The sequence below is a fragment of the Canis lupus genome, chromosome 32 (genome assembly GCF_048164855.1).
Source record: "Canis lupus baileyi chromosome 32, mCanLup2.hap1, whole genome shotgun sequence".
In the NCBI taxonomy this organism is placed as follows: Eukaryota; Metazoa; Chordata; class Mammalia; order Carnivora; family Canidae; genus Canis; species Canis lupus.
Window position 1 is genome coordinate 38,886,688 of NC_132869.1, and position 19,146 is coordinate 38,905,833.

Consider the following 19,146-nt stretch of genomic DNA (forward strand, 5'->3'; position numbering starts at 1 on the left):
CTGCAGAATAAAACCTATTAAATTTTGGTAAAATACCTAACAGTTTAAACAATGTAACAATTTCAGAAAGTCCTGGGAACTTCTCTGTAAGTCTGGCTTTTAAACTATATTTAGCTATAAAGATTATTTGCATCCCTCTTAATTACTATTGCCTCAGAAATGAACCTTGTTTAGATAGTTCCACACTAAAATTGAAAGAATGAATACTTGAATCCTTTCCTAATGATATATTAGGTAACCTTTATTTTATTTTTCCAAAGAAGAGCTGCATGTCCTGAATAACACTGTATTACTTGCAAACGAATCTATATAAGATTACTTTTAACTTATTTAAATAAGGCCTGGAAAAATAAGGCTTTAAAACATCAAAAAGTGTTACATATATTTAGAATTTGTTTCTCCTTCACTTCCTCAAAATAAATTGAACATTTTTGATCTAGGGTTAGAAAACCACTATTAAGCTCCACTTCATAATTTTGGCTCTTCTGGGCAGCCCGGGTGGCTCAGCGGTTTATCACCGAGTTCGGCCCAGGGCGTGATCCTGGAGACCTGGGATCTAGTCCCATGTCCAGCTCCCCACATGGAGCCTGCTTCTCCCTCTGCCTGTGTCTCTGCCTCTCTCTCTCTTTCTGCGTCTCTCATGAATAAATAAATAAAATCTTTAAAAAAAATAATAATTTTGGCTCTTCCTATGTAATTTAAGTATATTGGTGCACCTAACAACCCTGAGTCCCTAATCTAGGAAATATAGGTATGAAGCAGAGAAACAAAGATGAGCATAATAAGCAAGCAGTTGAGCAGGATTAGAAAAATATGGCCAACATTGTCTCAATGCAGACCTAGTGATTTGCTATAGCCTGATTACTACTCTTGTTATGGTCTTGAAACTCCTATTCTCTCAGACTGCATGGTTCATGTTTTTAAAAAAGCAAAAAGTCTTCTACTGAGGAAAAAAAAGTAGAAGGTACACAAGAAAGTTCTCCTGATTTCTCTTTTCATAATGAATTACAGATTGAATATAAAAATGATTAAATAGAATATGAAATTCATAGATTCTAGAAATCAAAGCATAAATTATTATATACTGTAGCATTAAAAGAAACTTTCTAAAACATGACCAATGTCATATAAAATTATGAGGTAAATCTGAAGTGAAATAAACTGATAAATTATATAAATTAGTGAACATAAACTGCTTTAATTCCATTGGGGAGAAAATGTGTAATTCCACACATATGAATATTAGAAGCTAAAGCCTAGGCCTAAAAGGATTTTGAGAAGTCAAAATAGTAGAGAGTCACAGAATCACTTCTATAATATGTGAATTCATCATCTTATAAAATTCAACATCTTAAGGTGGTGGGGGTGGGGGGAACTACTCAAGGAAATTGAAGGAAGGTATTAACCTAAGACCAGTCAGTATGCTTTCGCTACCTATTCCTAAAACAAAAACAAGGAATTTGAGAACTCTCATTGAACACAGTCTCCGTATTATGTTATCTTCCATAGCATTGTCAAATTTTTCATAAGTTAACTACTGAATATCCTAACACAGTCCAACTTACCGCCAACGCAGATGAATAAAAGCTGAAGATATTCTGCCGAAATTCTTTCAGGGCTTTTTTAAATACAACATCCACTAATGTGTCTTTCTTGCTGTCTTCATTATCTAGGTCATTCATCTGAAGGCCACAGAAAGAGTTTTTGTACACAATCAACTAATTAAAAAGAATACTAACAGCAATATTGATTGGTTCTTCAACCACGATGGTTCTGATGGTCCTGCAAGCCCCTGCTATCACTGGACCCAGGTAAAAGTATGACTAGAGAGGCAAAGTTTTATTACTACCAGATGATTTCTAAGGTCCTTCTAACACTGTATTATTCTACTGTTCTGTTACCAGAAAAAAAAAATTCCAAGTATACAATGACAAGCCTCTCCTTAACACATGGAATATAATGTGACAATTATGGTAAAATATTAAGTCCGCAAAACCCTAACTCCTGTCCACCCAGTCTGAGTAACGTATATCCTTTTAGTTACAACTTTTTCATAAAGAACAGAACACCTAACTTACAGAAGCATATGTAAACTTGATCTACAGGGGCCATATTCTGATAAAAACAAGTATCCCACAGTCAAAGCCACTTATGGACCTAACTCAGCACTCAGTGTACCTTTTTCAGAAGAAATTCATCCATACTTTTTAAATCACTGACACTTGCTATGATCTGGACAGAGTCATTTTGCCAGTGCACAGATTCCAAAGCCACATTGCTGATCTTCACACTTCGCTTCCGCTTTGCCTTTGGAGAAGGTTCTTTGTTCTCTTTGCACTCCTTCCGGCAACTACCAGGCAATTCTGGGCTCAAAGGAGGTGTCGGGTGGTACTGAACTAATTCTATAATTTAAGATAAAGTATCCAAAAAACAATTTTAGTGAAAATACTGAAATCTCCACATTCTTCCTTTTAGGTTTAACTTCCTTTAGTAAGTCATCAATGAAAAACAAAGTAACAATGTTTGTAGTCAGGCAGTTAGACAAATACAGACTGCGCATTTGTACAGAAAAAAAAATTTTTTTACATTTTTAAAAATCTAAATTCAATTTGCCAACGTATAGTATAACACCCAGTACTCATCCCATCAAGTGCCCTCCTCAGTGTCCATCAAGAAAATGTATTTTTAAATTACCACTTTACAATGGAAAATGCCATCAAGTCTCCCAAGGGGCTACAGTCTGATACTGAATACCTGGATGGGGGTGTCTTGTAGAACTGAAGCATGGATCCCGAACACCTCAGTCCCAAAGAAAAAAAAGAAGAGTACATATAACCACCCCTAGCACTGACTATTAAACCAGTCACAGCTTTACTATATTGTTTGAAAGAATATTCAGCTATATACAAATCCAGCAAACCAGTGAAGTTTGATTATTATTATTATTTCATTGCTACGGTCAAAGCCATATATGCTTCAGTGATATTATCTGTTGTTATCCTGGCAACCTGCCTAGGGAGCCACATAAGTCAACCAGATCATTTCTCCTTGGTCTCTTTAGTATTAGGATTTTCTTATACATCTCCCAAATAACTGTCTGAACTTCTCAGAGAATTCCTGGAATGCATTAACTTTGTATATAATATTGGAAAGCACAACAAATCTTCTCTGATTATACCAGGGAAATGGATTCCATATAGGTTTATCATAATCCAGAACTACATTGGGTTTGCCGAAGCCCTACCTGGGGCCTGATAAACCTGCTGGGCCCTTCTCACTTCATGAGGAATGTTCTCATTCCTTTTAAAAGCTAATTCTGATAATGAAGGAGAAAAGTAGCCTCCTACATGCTAAATGCCACCTCAGGCAGAAAGGAAGACAACTCCAATCTCAGATATGGCAGCAGAATAAAAATGATAAACATACAGAATACACGTATGTGCAAATTAGTTATCAATTAGAAGATATAAGTATCTAATCATTTCATTTAGCAAAGTCATTATCTTTCCTAAAATAAAAAATATTACTAAAGAAATTGTAATACTATTTCAGTACCAAAAACAAGTGATACCTTAATAAATTACTACCCAAAGATAAATTAAAAGCTACAATCTTAATAAATATACACCTATATACATATATCCTTACGAAGCAATGAAGTCTGCTAATAATATATGCTTCAACTAAAGAGCTACAATTATAAAGTCAGTATAGATAGTATAGTATAGCAGATCCTTAATATATAGTAGGTACTTAATACACAGCACGGTAGTTAAGAATGTGGCCTCTGGAGCTAGGCTACGTAAATTCAAATTATCAACTCTATCAACTATTACATGTGCATAAGGAAATAACTTCTCTGTGGTCAGCTTTCTCATCTATAAACTGGGAATAATAATGCCAACCCCCCAAAATTGTGAGGATCAATTGAGTTAATACATACAACATGCTTAATACAGTGCCTTGCACATGGAAAGCACTCAAATATTAGCTGCTATTATCTTAATTTTTACTAATAATACATATTTGTTAAGTGAATGAATGTCAGCTAAACTTTTACACTTTAGAAAACCAATGCTAACTGAAGATTCACCATCATTCTTAAAGTTGTTGTTGCTTCACCATTTTGTACCATACCTCCTTGGAACTTCTGTACAATGTAATTTTATAATTATCTTTTACTTAAGGAAAGATTTAACAATTCTGGTCCTATTTCATTAGACTATCTGGCCAACAGGATTGCCGTTACAAATACTAGAGGAATAATGAACTCTCAGAAAGAGTGAATAAATTATAAAGATAATCTCCACCCTCTGTCCATTTTTACCATCTGGAAACTGATGAGCTGGAATCATATCTGAGCCAGCAAAGAATGCTGAAACCTCTGACTGGGTGGCAGCTTTCACTCGGGTAGTCTTCTTCTCCCCTTGTTTCCCTTTGGCCCAGAATCTCATCTTAGCTCTCTGAGGTCTATTTTTAAAAATAAAGGTAAAAATGAAAATTAGTATGTAGCAGTGACAATATTTGTACATCACTGTAAGCTATTTAAAGACCTTTCACATGTATTGCTTCATCTAACCTTGCTTCATCTAACCTTCACACTTAGGTTTAATCATATTTAATCTTCCATTTCACATTTAACTTCAATCTGGAAGGGAGATGGTTTTCTCATCTTGAATACAAGATATAATAAGTCCTAGAGATGGGAAATAATTCCCTAAAATGACATGGCTAAAAAGTGGTGAAACTAAAATTCCACCTCAGCTTTTCTGATTCCTGAACTGCTATCTTCTCATAAGGAAGTTTCTAGCTTGGGCTTAGAATATAAACAAACAACAAAGGAAATACTTTTTAAAACATCATTGATAACCCATCACTCTAAATATATTAGTTCACTCTTTTTTGGGGGGGGAGGGGAGGAGTGTGCTAATTTCCTTCCATTCTTTACCCATATGATTGCCCATTTTTACATCACTGTAATTATGGTGAAGATACAATTTTAAACCTTTCCACTTACCATTATATAAAATAAAGGTTTTAATGTGACTCTTTTATATTCAGAAGTTATCAGTATTATTAACAAAAGCCACCATTTACTTGAGTTGTTATTTTGCTCCAGGCACAAGTGCTTACATTGGCTTATCTTTATTTATAAAAACAAGTTTACTTTCAAACTACTGTAATCATTTTATAAGTGAAAACCTAGAGACTTAAATATGAGGTAACTCTCCCAAAATTATACAACCAGTGACAAAGCTGAAAACGTCTAACTACTCTGCTATACAGCCTCATTCTTAGTGTTATATACTCCCTTCACACCTTAAGATAATGATAGCTCACATCTACTGCCCATATATCATGTATCCTAACCCTATACTAGGAGCTTATTTCTGCATTTGTTTTTTTCCTTTGTATATTCACTCAGTCAATAAAAAAAAAACAGGAGCATCTATCAGGACCCAGGCACTATGCCTTTATGATACGCCTAATTTTCACACCTACTATAATAAATAGCTCTTAATTCCAATTAACATTTAATTAATTAACAATTCCAATTAACATTAATTAATTTTAATAATTAAATTAATTTGTTAAAATTAAAATAATTAAATTAATTCTTAATTCCAATTAACAATTAATTCTTAATTCCAATTAACATACAGTGTAATATTAGGTTCAGGTGTACAATATAGTGATTCAACATTTCCATACAACACCTGTTGCTCATCACAAATGCACTCCTTTATTCCCATCACCTATTTCACCTGTCCTCTATCCATCCCATGTTTGTTCTCTGTAATTAATAGTTTAGTTTGTCTTTCTTTTTCTCCTCTTTTCTTTCTTAAATTGAGTTTGTTTATTCTCTATAATGAAGTTTGTTCTCTATAATTAAGAGTCTGTCTCTTCACCAGATACGTCACTTGCAAATATCTTCTCTCATTCCATAGATTGCCTTTTAATTTTGTTCATGTTTCCTTCACTATGAAGAAGCTTCTTATTTTGATATATTCCCAACAGTTTACATTTGCTTTGTTTCCCTTGCTCAGGAGACATATCTAGAAAGAATCTCCTACGGCCAATGTGAAAGAGGTTACTTCCTGTGTTCTCCTCTAGAATTTTTATGATTTCAGGTCTCACATTTAGATTTTTAATCCATTTTGAATTTTTTTTGTGTCTGGTGTAAGAAAGTGATAGTTTCATTCTTTTGCATGTTGCTGTCCAGTTATCCCAGCACCACTTGTTAAAGAGATAGAACAAACAAATTCAGTAAAGTCAAAGGATACAAAACCAACCTACAGCCATTTCTATACACCAGTAATGACGCAGCAGAAAGAGAAATTAAGGAGTCAATCTCATTTACAACTGCATCAAAGCAGTAAGATACTTATGAATAAAACTAATCAAAGAGGTGAAAGACCTGTATTCTAAAACTACAACAAAACTTATGAAAGAAACTGAAGATGATACAAAGAAACAGAAAGACATTCCATACTTGTGGACTGGAAGAACAAATACTATTAAAATTTCTCTACTAGGGATCCCTGGGTGGTGCAGCGGTTTAGCGCCTGCCTTTGGCCCAGGGCGCGATCCTGGAGACCCGGGATCGAATCCCACGTCGGGCTCCCGGTGCATGGAGCCTGCTTCTCCCTCTGCCTATGTCTCTGCCTCTCTCTCTCTCTCTCTTTCTGTGTGACTATCATAAATAAATAAAAATTAAAAAAAAAACTGTTTAAAAAAAAATTTCTATACTACACCTAAATCAGTTTTCCTCTTTTCTTATCTCTTTCATCTGTCTCTCTGCTCAACCTTCTAAGATACATCCTCAACTTTCTTTCCAACTATTCTAGTCATTTCTTTATGCTATAACATTTTTAATTTTCAAAAGTTCTTTTTATGATGAATGTTTCTCTTTCATGCACTCTGGTCCATGTATGCAGTTATACTTATTTATACAGAAGGTCTGTTGATTAATTTCATGTGTCTGTCTTGAAGTTTTCTTTCCCTTGCATAGTTTATTTCTTCCAAGTTGTATTATATCAATTAGTTTTCATTTCTGTGATATAAGGTGTTTTTTCAAGTGTGGTGGTAAAAAGTAAAAAAACAAGATACTGTCTGGAAGTTCTAGTGTGTATTGGTGGAGCTTCCAAACTGGTTTTCCTTCTATGGTTATCTGGCTAGTCCATTTAGTAGGGAAAGCCCCTGATACCAATATCTCTATCTAGATCTTTCCTTGAGGGTTGTACAAAGGTCCCAAAGACTTTTTGAATTGTCTGCTTAGGGGATATGTGAAATGTGGGAACTGAGTGGAAGAAAAAGCTAGGGGAATCTTAACATTCAGTATGTAAACATTCATTAAATCTCCTTATTTCAAGTATTTACCCAAGTCTTCAAATGTATCTGAGAACCTCCAAGTACAGAGATCTTCTAGTTTATCCTCTCCAGAGAATAAATCTCCAGGTTCTGCTAGGATTGGGGAAGATCAGTCAACCAAATGCTTCTTTCGCAGGTTTATCCAGTTGGTTTAGGATTCAGCTTCCTTCTATTTATTAAGACATTTAAAATTTGTCTATTTACTTTTTGGATTCCACAGCTTTATTATAGTTGTCTCCAGTTGTTTTATTGTTTGTTGTTGTTTGTCCTGCATAGGTTTTGTCATTTTAGCAATTTTGGAGGAGGAAGTAGAAATTAAATTTATATATTTAATCTGCTATGTCCAGCCATATGTTGTTCTACTATGGTATATCTTTTTCCCAAAAATTGATCTCTAGCATAATCTGGTCTGGATTTGCATTATCATGGATTATACCTCTACAGACATTGAAGAAACGGTCTTTAACAGGATTAAGAACCAAAAAGATTTCAACGTAATCTTCAAGTTTTCAGTGAAGGTTTAATTGCCTTATGTAACATAGTAAGAGAGAAAGATATTTACTTGACAAATAATAATTCCATGTACTCTTCTGAAAGGAACAGAATTATTTCATGAAAGTCTTTTCCAGTTCCATTTATAAAAACACTTAACTCAGAACAGAATCCAAATCCAAAGCTGGAAAATATTTTCAGTCTCATGTGATTTAATCTTTCTCTTAACAACAAAAACCACAGGTGGTATAGTGATTTAAAGACTTTACCCAAATCACACTGCTAAACATATAAAAGATAAAGCTCATCATGTAAATGTGAATTATCATACACCTGTCACATAGTAGGTACTTAATTTTGTTGAAAACTAGATAAATTTCAAAACTAGCTGCTCTCTCAATTATGCTTTTAAAAAGAGGCTGAGTATAAACTATAGTCAATTAGTAAATAAAATTATATTATCCCTATTAACTCTGTATATACTTTATACCTTATATCCGAATCTGAATCCTTCTGCCTCACTGCCAATTTTGTAATCTCTCCTTGAGACATAGTCTTATGTAGTTTTGCTTCTTCATCAACTGAAGAAAATCGCTGTGATGTCTGTAACAATTACATACACAAAAGACTTTAAAACCAAGTAACTATATCATAGCATTGTAATTAAAACTGAAGTTACAGAATTGAGAATTACATCCATTAAAAATATATAAAAACACATTCATATTGTTCAGCCATTCATTGAAATAAAAGAACCTACTAAAAACTCTATTAAGTTCCTAGAATAATCTGAAATAAGAGAACTTGGGTCAATGAAATGCTGAACAGGACCTACCAGCTCATGTTTTCTGATAACTTAACAAAATCAAGTGGAAAGGTAAGAAAAAAGTCAAAGCCAACTACAGATACAGACAAAAGATCCAGGATCTGATAAATCTAGAATACTAAGTATAGTCTTTCATGCCTCCCTTTATTTGTCCCTGCAATAATTATTTTTATGGCCTAACTTCTATTGTAGATTCTTATTATAACCAACCAAGGATTTAAGAAAGCTAGAATACAGGAAAAAAGAAAAAAAAAAACCCACAAAAACAAAAACAAAGCACCAAACAATTAAAGATCATTATCACCACCAATGGTCTAAATTATAAACATCTTACATGGCTTTATCAAACTGGGACCTGAATTTCAACCTGCAATTTTTGTGCCATTTGTTTACTATGTACCTTTTAAAGAAAATCCCATTCAGAAGATAAAATTTCTTGTTACCTATTCAAATACTTCCCTAATATTTCATTTTTCTATAATTAAAATACCAATTACAATTGGTATTTTTCTCTAGCCTTTTAGTTTGCTAAAACAAGGACCTGTTTTATCTTCTTACCTGAAGCAATCAAAACAAAACCAAAATCCCAGACAAAATAGTTAAGAACCAGCAGTTATCCTTGAGAGATGGGAAACAAAGGAAGGGAGTCCTTCATCTGTCCCAGCTTAGTGCTGTGAGACAGTTTCCAGGCTGTGACACAGAAAAGGGGAATCCAGGGGAACCCTAGCAGATTCTCTGAATTGAATACACGAAGCTGAAAGTCCAGAGAGACTAGAGACCAAAAGAGACAGTACTGAAGAAGAAAAAGATGTATAAATAAAGAACTCTAGAGATCTTCAGAGGGTATTTAGTTGAGTACTCATTAACACTTCTATGTCAGACAACTACCCAAGACCAAGCAAAGGACCATCTGAAAGGATTAATAGTAATAGTGCTGATTATTTAAAAAAGCCAGTAATACTGCCTGTGCCCAAGAGTCAGAATACATAACTTTATGATTCCCAGGACACTGGGTGAATTTCACGGCAGGACCTTGCCTCAATAGTCAAGAACAAGTAATAGTCCAGAATAAGCCTCAGGTGAACTACTGCTCTGTTTGGGCCTAACAAGCCTTAGTTTTATTTAATAAAAATTGTATATAAAGTGTGCGACATGATTTGATTTACATATAAGTAGTAAAATGATTACTGCAGTCAGACTAAACATATCATATCTTCCCATTGTTTGTTTCTTCTTCTTTTTTTTTTTTTTTTTTTTTTGGTGGTGAAAGCACCTGAAATCAATTCTCTTAGAAGATTTCCAGTATTCAATATGACGATACTAACAAATCTTAAAAGGAAGACCTAATTGCTTAGGAATAAATTGCTTCCAGAACCAAGCACTGATATATTACTGGGATATAACAGTCTCAAGAATATTAATCAAATACAAAAGTATCCAGCACCGGGGAATCCCTGGGTGGCTCAGCGGTTTAGTGCCTGCCTTTAGCCCAGGGCATGATCCTGGAGTCCTGGGATCGAGTCCCACATCGGGCTCCCTGCATGGAGCCTGCTTCTCCCTCTGCCTGTGTCTCTGCCTCTGTGTGTGTGTGTGTGTGTGTGTCTCTCATGAATAAATAAATGAAATCTTAAAAAAAAAAAAGTATCCAGCACCTAACAAGACAAAATTCACAAATAACAAGGCATGCAAAGAAGTAACAATATATGACTGACAAAGAGGAAAAAAGTTAATCCATCTCTAGTGACTCAAAATTGACACAAACATTGAGCACTAGGAGATCAAAGCATTGACTAAAGGGAAAGGACTTAAAATTGCATGGGATTCAAGGTGACATATTTTTAAAGGCACTGCTTCTAAGGAATATGAAGGTAAAAAAGGAATGAATGACTGCTTTTGGAGATTCAGTAGTGAAGAGGAAAAGCAGCAGAAGGGGAAAATTTAGAATCTAGAAAGGCAAAACAGAACAGGGAAAAAAAAATAGAAATGAGCCCCTCTTCCACCTCAATAAAAACAAGGAAGCAATGAAGGGAGTTGAATGAACTCAGGAAAGAAAAAACAAGATGGGGAAGAATAACTTAGAAGATGCCCAAGGGAGAAAAAAAATACAAGGGTGGATTTAAAAGGGCTGAACAAATGCAGGAAGATAATAAAGAACAGAAAGTGGTACAAAGAAAGGAGTAAAAAAAGTCAGAGAGAAGGTGGTTGAGATTGAAGACAGGAAAAAAAAGAAAAAACTTATTTATAATTGGAGTCCCTGAACAAGAAAAACAAAACAGTGGGACCCAATATTTAAAACTGTAATCCATTAAAGTGTTTCAGAAATAAAGCAAAACTAGAATTTATACACACACACATACACACACACACACACGAGTCCTGTAGGTATATTAGATAATTCATCTGTGATGATGAACTTAAAGACATATCAGATATAAAGAAAAAAATTCTGAAGGTCTCCAAGTAAAAGGATCAAATAACTCCTTTATAAGGACAAGAGAATTAGACTGGTAACAGACACTGAAAATAAAAAATACAGTGACACAAAATAGCATTTTCAAAAAACTCAGGTATGAATCAAGTATGAATTAAAGTATAAATCAACAATTTTAAACACAGCTAAGATGTCCCTTCAAATATCAAGACTACAGAAAGAAATTAGGGAATTCCATATGTATGAGCCTTCCTGAGTAATGTATTAGAAGCAGAGCTATATTCAATCAAGAGATAAATATGGAAAAATCAGCAAAATATTTGATGTGATCATTTAATATATTTAATAGATATAAGATAAAAAGCAAAGCTGGGGACTACAGTGAAGAATATGTAAAATTAAATATTCTGACAAATAGAAATAAAACCCTAAAAAACAAAAGGTAGGGGAAGAGTAGAGACAAGAATAATTCACCAATAGTTGTGTCAAAATAGGTGAGAATTTAAAAAATATTGTTATAAATAACTAACTTGAGAGTAATTACTTAAATTAATATATACTAAATTAAGGATTTTTAAAAGTCATATACAAATCAACAGGAAAAGAAACTCCCCTATATCAAAGAAATTTTAAAAAGTAAAAGAGAGGGAAAAAAAGTAATATAAACACAGCAAACTTAACATAGCACAATAACATAAAACTATAAGAAAGATAAATGAGACTGCATCTATCAGCTATATCAGTAAACAGGAATAGATTTAACCCATCTATAAGGCAAAAAAATTTGACTTACAAAATAGGAATCAACTACATTGCATACACAACACACATCTAAAACTAAAGGATCCAGAAAGGCTAAAAAGAAAAGGATGAGAAAAAGTATTCCAGGCAAATGGAAATATAATTAAGAAAACACAGGCTGAGATATAATGGTTTAAGTACAATTCAACCAAAAGCACTGAATGTAACAAAGGACACTTTTCATTCCAAAGGCCACAACTCAGAATAAATAAGAGGGAACTTTAACACAGCATTCTCTGTATAATGCAGATCAAATGTACAAAAAATAGTAAGGATACAGAAGACAAACAACATAATCAATAAGGAAGAGATTATGATTATATACTGAAAATTTCAGAATACAGAATATACCTACTTAAAAAATGCACATGGTACATTAATAAAAACTGACCATGTATTAACTAACAAAGAAAATGAAAACAGTAAATTTGATCCAACAGAAGCATTACAGATACTCTAATCACAGCACAGTAAAACTAGAAATATAAAAATGTTCTTCCTCTGAAAACAAAGATTTTTATTAAACAAATTTTAGGTAAAAAATAAACTGAAATTACAGATTTTCTAAAAAAATAATTAAAAACTTAATACACAGTATAATAAGATACATCTAGAGTAGTGAACAGAAGAAAACTCATAGCTTTAATAACCTGTATCAATAAAAATAACTTAAATAAATTCCCCACTTAAAAGGTAAAAAAAATAAGACAGTAAATTTAAGAAAAGGAAATAAACATTATATGTTCTCATTCATTTGGGGAATATAAATAATAGTGAAAGGGAATATAAGGGAAGGGAGAAGAAATGTGTGGGAAATATCAGAAAGGGAGACAGAATGTAAAGACTGCTAACTCTGGGAAACGAACTAGGGGTGGTGGAAGGGGAGGAGGGCGGGGGGTGGGAGTGAATGGGTGATGGGCACTGGGGGTTATTCTGTATGTTAGTAAATTGAACACCAATAAAAAATAAATTAAAAATTAAAAAAAAAGGAAATAAATAATAAAGGTAAAGGCGGAAATCAGTGGAGAATGGAGGTGGAGGGAAATTAGGCATAATGAAGAAATCAAAATCCTGTTATTTGGGAAAAGACTTTAACAACAAAGACAAATGACTAGCTAACTTAAAGAAAAAAAGGAAAAATGTAAGTCTACAAAATATGAAATGATAAAAGAGAAATAACAACTGAAACAGAATTTTTAAAAATCATGAGACTAATTTCCAGATTTCTATACAAATAAATCTGAAAAGTTAGACGAAATTAATAATTTCATATGAACAAATTATTTACCAAAATTGACTACATTAGATAGAAAGATTACAAGGCTAAATTCTCTAGAAGAAATATAGTTATCAAGGAATTATGCCACAAAAAAGTACGAATCCCAGATAGTTTCACAGGGAAATTCTACTAAATCTTTAAAGAGTAAAGAGTTGTGATGCTATGAACCATCCCTAACTTTTTGGGGAGAATAAAATACACATATAAATACTAAGTGCATTCAATAGTATAGCTGCTGCACTGCGACTGCCAATCTGGTTCAATATCAACCAGATTTCCAATTTGCAAGAAACATCTCAAAATTATCAGCTCAGGTTCTAAAATTCTATAAACATCCTCATCCTGGCTTCCCCTTTATGAGAAATTACTAAGACCTAGTCAAGGTAGATTTTCCTTCATTGTAAAATAAGCTAAGCAACTTAGCCTTGCTCAATCAACAGTTTTTCCTAGCTGTTTTTTATGGAGTGAACAGTGCAGAAAAGGAAAATTCAACACAGATAAGGACTGGGGAACATTTCAGATAATAACAAAGAGAAACAGGAATATAAGAAGTGACAGAAATTTAGGGGTTAAAATGAGGACTTTATCTTACCAGAGATAAGACAAATTTTGGGGAGCTACTTGGGAGCCATGCCCATAGAGATGACTGCTTTCTGTCTAGGGATGACAGAGGAAACTGCAATGTTACCTATACCAATCCTACTAATAAGGAAAAGAAATGATGTGACTAACTCATCATCTAGAATACTGAGAGACCAAAAAACTATATGAAAACCACCTTAAAAATATTACATGACAGAACGTGTCATTCTTCCTGGGTAAAAGGCAACAGAGTGGATAGAAGAACTTAGTGAAAAGAGTGTCTGGAGATGAAATTACTCAAATGGCAGAATTAAAGGCAGAAAGTTAAAAAACAAAACAAAACAAAACAGAACCCATAAGGAGGGAAACTCCTACTCTTGTCTCTACTCTTCCTACCAGGTAACAACAAATTAATGACTGATGAATTCAGGGGGTAAATGCTCATCAAATCCTCTTCTAGTGATTCATTTATAACTGTCTTTATCTCATTAGATCAGTTATTTCACAAATAGAAAGGTCAGATGGCTTCTTCCAAGATTAATGATTCTCTTTAGCAAATGTCAGAGTGATAGGATCATTTTGTCCAGGAAAAAAAAATCCAGTTTTTAAAAATTCATGTGCCTAGAAAATCAAGCCTATTTAAAATCCTGGAGATGTGTGAATTTTTTAGAATTCAGTAGATCCCATTTACAAACAATTAGTCTACATATTCACATTATCAGATAACATTAGAACATAGCATATTTTCAAGATAAACACACAGAAACATTTTAAACTGTTCCTACCCTTCCCACCCCCATCCCCCATAAGTATCAATCAGCATATTCTAGAAAGCAAAGCTTCTTCATGCAAGTGTCCACCAGAAACAAACACCACCACCTGTTCCTAAGATAGCTAGTGATGAAACAGAAAGACAGCGAGAAAGCTAGAGAAGAGACTATATACACTGTGCGGGGAGGCAGAGTGCTCTACAACTACTGGCATGCAGTGACCGTCAAGCAGGTGAACAGAATCACAGGCAGAGGCTACCCGCTAGGACCCGTACAGGGGCTGAATGCTCCAAGCAGAAAGCCCAACTTCTGGTTCATCTCAGTAAGAGTTTTCAGCGAGGAAGAATTCTACCACCAAAAAGACTAATAAGGTTTGTAACAAAGAAAACTCTCAGGAACAAAACAGCAATTACAAATGCTAACTTTTTCCACAAATGAAAAATCTATGTATACTTTAGAAAATAATTCAAGTATGCTCCCTATTTACACTAAAAAAATTAAGCAATATTTTTCATTAAAATTAGTTGCTCCAAAACATAATTTCATCTTTAGCTACTAATCACGCGATAGAGTATGTTTCATTATTTAGAACTCAAAAACGGTACCTCCAAAATGGAGTTATTTTACCCTACACTGAAGAGAGGGCTTTGGCTCTAATTACATATACTAATGTATAAACATAAGATTATTTCCAACTTTTACAATCCTACAGTTTAGCTCATTTATCTAATTAAGGGTTAATGACTCATTTATCTAATTAAGAGAATTGGTCATACAGTTTTCTGTTTTTATTTTTTCTTTCTTAGACTATTAAGAAATATTGAATTCCCGTCTCAGTGGGGAACCTACTTCTTCCTCTTCCTCTGCCTGCTGCTCCCCTTGCTTGTGTACAATCTCTGTGTCAAATAAAATCTTAAAAAAAATTAAAACTGGGCATTTCTAACAGAAGATAAAGACAACGAGGATATTCTAGAAGTTAGCAAAAAATGTAATTCTTTGGCACAAACTGTTTCAAACAGTTCAAAGATAAAATATTTAATATTAGAAATCCGACTTAAGGATATGCATGGAAATAAAATGCATGTTATCACTCCACTTAATCAATAATAATGTTTTTAGTACATATTAGACATACAGACCCCTTATATTGTGTATTTTCCAGGGCAATTCCAAAATCAAAAATTTTATATCCATAAATACATTCATACTTGTCAAACTATATATTCCTAATTTTGGCTGAAATATGATGATAAAGTTCTATTCTTAGTCAAATATTTTGACTAAGCACAGCTTTATTCAAACATAACATTCAAATATGTTATAATTTGTGATTATACAAATTCACATTACATACAGCCTTTTACCTGGCTAGGTTGGTCCAGGAAAACATGTTTGGCATTGCTCATTAATTTATTAAAAAATTCATGTTTATTTTCTATTATTAAAAAATGGGGGAGGGGAAGCAAGTTTAAAGGCCTAAAATAAAATAAAATAAAATAAAGACACAGAGTACCATTATTTCAGTTAAAATCAACTGGATTATTTAACATATACCCTATTCACTAGACCAAATGTCAATCAGCAAACTATGCCCAGAACATCAAATACAACCCACTGCCTGCTTCTGTAAATAGTTTTACTGGAACAAAGCCCTGCCCCATCATTTACTTATTGCCCAAGGCTGTTTTCACTCCACAGCAGAAGCAGAGTTAAATAGTTGCAACAGAAGCTATACGATCCACAACATCTAAAATACTTACTATCTGGCCCTTCACAGAAAAAAAAACATGAGGACTCCTGCTCCAGACCTCTTAAGACAGAACAGAAAATCTCTACATTAGTGCTAAATTAAATAATTTTATTTTCCTAACTTATGATTTGACACACACTGTTGAAGTGTCTTTTATCTGAGTCCTATCAAATGAAGGTCTGGCTTTGTTGCTGTGTTCACTGAGGTTTCCCATGTACAAACCATTTTACGAGGAAGAAGCTGTGAAGGTTAGCTTTAGATTAGCAAAGGCTATTCGCTATTCCCATCAGATTTGCTTGTGGCCTATTTTTCTTATATTGCTGTAAAATTACCATTTCGGAGTCACTGTGAGAGGCCTGACCCACGCTGGGTGCAGGCCCTAGCTCAGAGTGAGAAGCTTGGTCAAGGGAGAGAAGGGGCTCAATAATGTCATCGTAATCATCTTCCTCTGTATCCCCCTCCCCATCGGCAAAAGTACCTCTAGTCAAGAAATCGGAGCGCGTCCGCGCCATTCGAGCTTTCTTTTTATGGGCCGGTCTGGCAACCTGCTTGACCAAATGATAAAACAAATAACACAACAATTTTTGGTTTTGGTTTGGTTTTTTTTGGAGATGATGCCAATGAAAGACAGAGAGCTCATGAATTTCTTGAAACATCCCTCCACCCCGCTAGTAGTGTCCTTTCTACTAGAAGTGACAGAGATAACCAAAAGCAATCCATATATATTACTCCAGACAAAGGACAAAAATGGAAGCTAAGTCTACACTGTTCTCCATAGCCAAGGAAATCATCTTTCACCGCCATTGTATGTCACCAAAGCCACTTGCATAAATTGCCTTCTTTTTTTATGCAATATCTTTTTTGTAGACATAATCTGAAATTTTAGTCAACATTCTCTCCCTAAGTATGACAAACTTAAATCATGGCTTCTTTTGTATAAACACTTGGGAGTAAATGCATAAATGAGATGCTCTACCTATAAGAATAATAATTTCCAAAATAGGTGAATCTATTTTACATAAAAGATAGATAAAATTTAATACTTACCTCTCCTTGGCCCGGCCCAGTTAACTTCACAGGTTTCCAAGTTGGTTCATCTTGTTTACGGAGTTGAGGATTTCCACTGTTTAAGGCTTCCTTGTTAGCACTTAGGGTAAAACAAAAGGATTACAATTCAATTCCTAGCAGACATCCCACGGCGGAAGTCTTAAAATACAGCATGAAATATAGCCTAACAAACCACGTCAAAGAATTCTAGCAAATTACATAAATACTTGCAGATCTTATTCAATTCCCAAAACAACATACCAATTTTTTCTGCTTACCTAATTAATAGTATCAAGAACTGACATATGTGACTGCATTACTAGAGGCCTGTCCCTGATAATCACTTGGTATGTTCCACTCTGACATACATTTAAGATTAATAGCAGCAGAATTAGCTCAAGAAAACTAATGTATTTGATGATAAGGGAAAATGTCACATATCCCCAAATCTTTAGAATTAGTCTTAGAAGGGACCTTTTATTCTAATCATGATAAAATACCTGATAAGTAGCTACCAAGTGATATAGATTCCATATTACTTTGTTTTATACTAAGATGGCTCCTATTGATTAGCAAATTTTTTTTAAAGATTTTATTTATTTATTCATGAGAGAGAGAGAGAGAGAGAGAGAGAGAGAGAGGCAGAGACACAGGCAGAGGGAGAAGCAGGCTCCATGCAGGGAGCCCAATGCGGGACTTGATCCCGGGTCTCCAGGATCACGCCCTGGGCCGAAGGCAGGCGCTAAACCGCTGAGCCACCCAGGGATCCCCCAGTTTCTTTCTGAAATCTCTGTGCAGCTTTCATCTATTATCTAAGTTTTAAAACTTTGTTATACAGAACAAAATCAACACTAGCAGGATAACAAATTGTTATCAAATTAAAGGAGGTATGCTATACAGATGGTATAGAGTTACCTTGTGAAAATTTAATTTTGCTTGAATAACCACACAATGTGACTACTTTATCATTAAATTCTGTGTTGAAATGGATATCTGATGAAAATCTGAAAAGAGTCCAGAACTTTCATGGCCCTAATTACCTATATTAACCCAGTACCATGAGTCTTAAAATTTATCAACATGTTGCTCATCTGTCCTTCGCAGAACTATAGTTCACAAGAATCATACCTTACATTTGAGCTTAGCACTGGGTTTAAAGTAGACACTAACTTATAATACAAGTTGGCAGACTAATTGCTCTATCTTTCAAAATCTTCCAATCTTCAATCTTAATTTTTACAAATGAAGACCTAGAGGCTTTAAGAGGTTTTTCTTGTCCTTTGCCCTATGCAGTAAGTCCTTAAACAAACCTAAATAGATGGCAATCTTTGCTAGCTAAAGGCTTCTCAGAGATCTCCCTTTTTGACCAATGTATGATCAACCCCAGCAATCCTAGGCTATCCTAAAAGATTCCTTTTTATTAAAATCTCTCTTGCCACAGTTAAGCCTATTGGCCTTTGATTTGTGCACAAAAGAGAGAAACAATTAACAGGATCTTCGACAGCACCTGACAACCCTAGCCAACTTTTAAAAATTCATAGCATTTTCTTTAGATTTTCCCATGATTTCTTTTTTGTCTTCCTTCATTAACCAGATGAAGACCACTATGCATTTATCTATGGCATAGAAAGAACACTAAAGTTACTTCCTAATCATGAAACTCAATAGTGATTCCTAATCATGAAACTCAAGTTCTAGTCCCAGCTATCTCTCAGTATGTGACCTTGAACAAGTCATTTCACCTTTACAGGCCCTAGTGATCCAATCTATAACATATGGGAACTGAACAAAATAAAT

At 34.1% G+C, this 19,146-nt stretch overlaps 1 protein-coding gene across 12 annotated transcripts in view; it reads right to left on the reverse strand.

The window, feature by feature from the left end:
- The window catches only part of MYO9A (myosin IXA), a 263,388-nt gene that overhangs the window by 64,343 nt on the left and 179,899 nt on the right, over positions 1-19,146 (reverse strand). For 8 of the 12 annotated variants that reach the window (XM_072809461.1, XM_072809467.1, XM_072809468.1 and 5 more), the window contains 6 exons: positions 17,350-17,449; positions 16,635-16,850; positions 8,354-8,466; positions 4,328-4,470; positions 2,179-2,402; positions 1,566-1,682 (listed from right to left, as the gene is read on the reverse strand). In XM_072809461.1, the coding sequence (XP_072665562.1) occupies positions 1,566-1,682; positions 2,179-2,402; positions 4,328-4,470; positions 8,354-8,466; positions 16,635-16,850; positions 17,350-17,449 (913 nt within the window). The remainder of the gene's footprint in view (positions 1-1,565; positions 1,683-2,178; positions 2,403-4,327; positions 4,471-8,353; positions 8,467-16,634; positions 16,851-17,349; positions 17,450-19,146) is intronic. The other 4 variants (XM_072809464.1, XM_072809466.1, XM_072809469.1 and 1 more) reach the window with 2 other exon arrangements.